The sequence below is a fragment of the Penaeus japonicus genome, unplaced genomic scaffold, assembly GCF_977035675.1.
Source record: "Penaeus japonicus unplaced genomic scaffold, GWHDUDI00000001_assembly GWHDUDI00000028, whole genome shotgun sequence".
Lineage (NCBI taxonomy): Eukaryota > Metazoa > Arthropoda > Malacostraca > Decapoda > Penaeidae > Penaeus > Penaeus japonicus.
The window spans coordinates 32,808,159-32,813,158 of NW_028234430.1; the positions used below are offsets into that span (position 1 = coordinate 32,808,159).

General features: G+C 37.3%; 2 protein-coding genes across 2 annotated transcripts in view; both read left to right on the forward strand.

Moving 5' to 3' along the window:
- The window catches only part of LOC147468574 (peroxidase-like protein 3), a 1,151-nt gene extending 400 nt beyond the window's left edge, over window positions 1-751 (forward strand). Inside the window, exon 2 of the mRNA XM_086553771.1 lies at window positions 562-751. Coding sequence (XP_086409897.1) covers window positions 562-748 — 187 coding nt within the window. The 3' untranslated portion in view covers window positions 749-751. The remainder of the gene's footprint in view (window positions 1-561) is intronic.
- Window positions 752-2,245: 1,494 nt separating this feature from the next.
- KFase (kynurenine formamidase) overlaps window positions 2,246-5,000 on the forward strand; it is a 19,585-nt gene continuing 16,830 nt past the window's right edge. The window contains 3 exon segments of the mRNA XM_086553772.1: window positions 2,246-2,275; window positions 2,414-2,564; window positions 3,461-3,480. Of these exon segments, the coding sequence (XP_086409898.1) occupies window positions 2,246-2,275; window positions 2,414-2,564; window positions 3,461-3,480 (201 nt within the window).

Consider the following 5,000-nt stretch of genomic DNA (forward strand, 5'->3'; position numbering starts at 1 on the left):
GTTAAAGCACATAGCCACACGTATATAGAATATAGGAAAATAAATAAAAAGAGAAAGGATTGGCCGAGTTGTATGTACTTATATTTTTCTTTTTTCTTTTTTTCTTTTTTTTTCGGAGGAATGTCAAGCGGAAACATTTCGGAAAGGAGTTTATAAGTGGCGGTTGGTTTGGAGGGTTCACTTTGTCCGTTGATCTTGCTCTGCCTTACACGTTGCCAGGACTTTATATGTCCAACTCTTGATGTTGGATTTGCGTGTTTTTTTTGCAGAAGGGGTTTTCCATCGCTGGCACCAGTTTGGGAGAGGATGCAGAAGGGGTTTTCCACCGCTGGCACCAGTTGAGAAATATACGCACAAATGGTTGTAGCAATGGTCGGGAGATGACGGCATAAGCGGAATTTGGCAGATCTTACTCTTTCTTTCACGTGGGTTGCGATTTTTCTTAGGCCAAGCATCTTGCCTCTTTGTGTAAATGGTGTTTCGGTGTTGTTTCTTGTTATCGGTAAAGGTTAGAGTTTTGTGGCTGCTATCATGTGGAATTTAGTGCTTTTTGTTTTGATTTTCCAGCAGTTTTAAAACTTGCCACGTAGACGACATCGACCTGTTCATCGGCGGGCTGGCGGAGCAGCCTGTACCCGGGGGCCTCGTCGGGCCGACCTTCGCCTGCATTCTGGCCGACCAGTTCTTTAGGCTCAAGGTCGGCGACAGGTACTGGTACGAGACGGACGATCCAGTTCACCGCAAGTGAGGCTCTGGAGGCTGGTTCTGAAGGGGGGAATGGATAACAGTGGAGAGTATGAGAGAGAGAGAGAGAGAGAGAGGAAGGAAAGAGAGAGAAAAAGAGAGAGAAAGGGGGAGGGAGAAAGAGAAAGAGAGAGAGAAAAAGTCGATGTACATGAAAAGTATTTGAAAAAGTATATGGTTTAATACCACGTCTGTTTACCTATACAATACATGGTCCTATTCCCTCCTATCATTCCTCTCCTTCCTACACGCTTTCATATCCTTTCGACAACAGGCCAGCTGAAGGAAATTCGGAAGAGCTCCTTAGCCAAGATCATGTGCAGCGTCTTCCCCGAACTGAAGGAGGTGCAGCTGTGGCCCCTGAAGCTGGTGTCCAAGAAGAACCCGATGGTCCGATGTTCCTCCCTTCAGAAGACGAATCTGAAACCTTGGAAGGAGTGAGAAGCGCTGCGTGGAGGGAAAATCTTTGAGGGACGGGAAAAGGCTTTCTTTCTTCTTATGAATACTATTATTTTTCTTTGTCTCTCTTTTCTCTTTCTATCTCTCTCTATCTTTCGCTCTCTCTGTCTCTCTCGCTTTCTCACCTAACGTTTGAATTTACACAGCACTTTTAAACCACGAGTAAGCTGACTTCACCACTACTGTCTGCTCCAATATATATATTTTTTTCTTTTAATGTTACTTCATATTTTGTGATAAGCTATGCTATATATTATTTCTTGTAATATTTTCTTCTTTCTGAGTGAAAATACACAACTCGCATATGTCATTTTATTTCCCTACCACTCCTTTTGGAATCCATTACATCACACACAAGGTGTTCTTGATTCCCCTATTGATGGATAACGGCAGGGTAATATAGTGATATTTACTTGAGTAGCGATGGCTTGACAGAAGTCTCTTGTCAGGTTCGTGTGTTTCACGGCAGAGGCGGGGGAGCGGTAGGCTAGCTGACCACTCCCCACCAGAGAGTGCTGGAGTCCGTGAGGGACTGAATGATGGAGTGTTATCTCTGACGGAGTGGGTGTGAATGAGAGACAGACTAGCTTCAGGTCGACCTTATATCTGACCTGCCAGGTCGCTACAAATAGATTCATAGCTGGGTTTCCCTGATTGGACAGTTTCCTTATCTTTATAGCATATTGTGACCATGTTGTCCTAGCATATCACCACGTGATGTTTGAGTGTGTCACACACAAACACATACACACACACACACATATATATATATACATACATATATATATATATATATATATATATATATATATATATATATATATAAAGGTTTACACATGTAACTATCTCCATAAGATGCATTTAGATATTCAAAAAGATACACGCATCGATCCGAATTATGTGTACATGCACACACACACACACACACACATATATGTATATGTGTGTGTGTGTGTGTCTGTGTTTATACGTGTGTGTGTGTGTTCATATTCGTGTATATATGTGTGTGTGTAACCCAATAGCTGTCACCAACTGTAACCCGATGGGAAATGACATCACCCATCGTAAGCCGGTAAGAAAGCCAGACGTTCACTTGTCCATTTTTTATTGGTGGCCCTGGTAAATACTCTGCCAGTCTGTGCCCGCTTCTGATCCAGGTTCCTTCTGTTCCTGCTTACGTATGACTCTTGAGTCGCTTTCTATGCCCCAGGGCTTCCGCTGGCAAACACAGCTGCAGGTAAAGTCGGAAGAGGACACAGGAAGCAGGAAAAGTCAGGTCAAGATTGAATACCATAATTATAACAATGACTTAATACAGCGAAGTATAATCATTGCTTTAGACAATATCAGTGCCTTACAGCGTATGTTTCTATATATGTATTCATGTATATAGATATATGTATATTTTTATATATTTATACACAGTGTTTCAAAGTATTTTTTTCCAGTTTGACAGCATAAAAGGTGCAATTCATAGATAGTCATGCTAGTAATTTTTAGTGGCATCTTTATAGTTTCATCCACTGGTCCAACCCTGCAAAATAAATGCTATGATTTTCGTATGCTTGTAAACATTCACTTACAAGTAACCTGCAAATAAAAGAAAAGATAGAGAGAGAGAGAGAAGCCTTAGCGCCCCTTCCCTTGTTGGTCCAACTCTACAATAAACCCCGTCTAGAAACCGGCTTAATTGCATCATTAAAGAAGTAAAACATAAAAAAACTGTTCTAAAAATATATATTATATTGTTATATAAAAGAAAAACAAACAAACTATATCATCATTCTGAAAAAAACGGAATGAATTCAAAAATATCCCAAAAAAAGATTAACGCGTCAAGAAATAAGGAACACACATACAATAACTGATTCGGAAATATTGCTTCGTTTCGTAGAGTTCTGGTCATGACGATGTGCCCATGACTTGTTTTTAGCAAAATTATTGACAATTTTACAAAAGAATATGTTTAAAGTACTCACGTTTTTAACTGAAGATAAGACAAAAAGAAAGTCTCAGTGTGGCTTTATGATTTATAAATTCTACTGAATCGACCATAGGAGATTCCAGTTGCATTTAACAATGTACTTCGAGAGAATATACGTGATTGCTTTGCTTCATACTGAACAAATCTGAATCAATTTGTGTATTTTGACAGGCTTATATCATCTCCAAGTGTTCTTTTGGGATCAGCTTCTTTTTCTGACGTATTTCAATTATAATTTTAATAGATTTAATGTCATATCAACATTATTTTCAGGTTATTCTTTACAAGAAATGGTGATTGTGACAAATAATGAACTAATGAGTATCAGAGATTAGATCTTGTTGAATAATCTTGACTTTCTTTTGTACGGTAGGAACCTTAATATTATTATCTTTATTATTATCATCATTATTGTTGTCATTGTTATAATTCATCACCATTATGTTATTATTCTTACTACTACTTCTGTTATCATCATCATCGCTGTTACTATTGTAAGGTGGCATCCCGCAGCCTCACATCTCCCAGTCATCTCCCGTTCATCTCCCGTCGTCTCGCGCGTTTCGCCTTACTGTACGATCTTCGGCTGCTACCTTATCTCCTTTTTGTCTGCCTTTTATTTGTTTTATGCTTCGTTTGTTTTATTCGCATTTGTTTGAGTTTACCCTTTCACTCCATACTTTCGTCTGCGATTCTTTTACAAGTATATTTGTTCACGCTTCTTCTTTGAGTTCTTTAACCTGTTATGCTATATTTTATTGTCATTAATTTTTACATTAATTTTTAGTTATTTTTCCACACCTACAGTGGCTTTGTTTTTGTTTTAAGAAATATCAATTTTACGCATTATTTTTACTGTTTTAATTTCTCTCAGTTTATTACAGTATGAATTAATAATTTTCTCAGTTTTACTGTCTCCTGATTATGATTTTGTATGATTTTTGTGGCTTTTCTTTTGCATTTATGTATATATTTTATTTTTATTAATCGATGTTCGACGTGGCTTATGACGTCACGAAAGTTATAAATATAAGCCGCGTTGAGTGGGAAATAGATCCATTCTCAGCCAGATAACGGTGTTTCGCTATCCCCCTGTGTGATTTTTTTTTGAATCAGCCGGCCGATGGAAGACTCAGCCCATCGAAGCATCATCACATCATAATATAATACAAGCTAAGTTCTGTTTCCTGACGGTATTTATTTTTCATAGGAGCTAGACATAATTCTTTATTTTTAATTATAAATATGAACCAGTCTTCATATATTATACTTTATACAATACTGAAGAATATTCATTAAGATTTATTTTTCACGGTTTTTTTTTTTTTCATGTGGCAACTTATTTATTTACTAAGAACTAATCCAGGGGTGTCAATTGATTTCTACACGCTACCAATCCATAGAAATTAATTTGACAGGAACCCACTAATTATAGTATATTGTGGCTACGGAGCCTTATACCCCGCGACACTATTATTTTCATCATCATTGTTATTAATTGTCGCATTAGCAATAGAAGCATTATCATGATTATTATCATCATAATCGTCATTATCAATACTGATCATCTTAATCATTACTATAACATTTTCAACATAAACACCGTCACCATAAAACTGTTGTTATGCTATTATCACTCTTACTGTCATCATCATTATCGTTGTGTCAACAGTTTGGGTTATTGTATTCATTACCATCACTAAATAAACTTGTTCTGACATAGATTTGCGATTTTATAATATACCCACATTCAACTTATGCCAAAGTGTTCAGAAATCAATATATTGAAGCCATTAGGTGTAGTGGGATACTA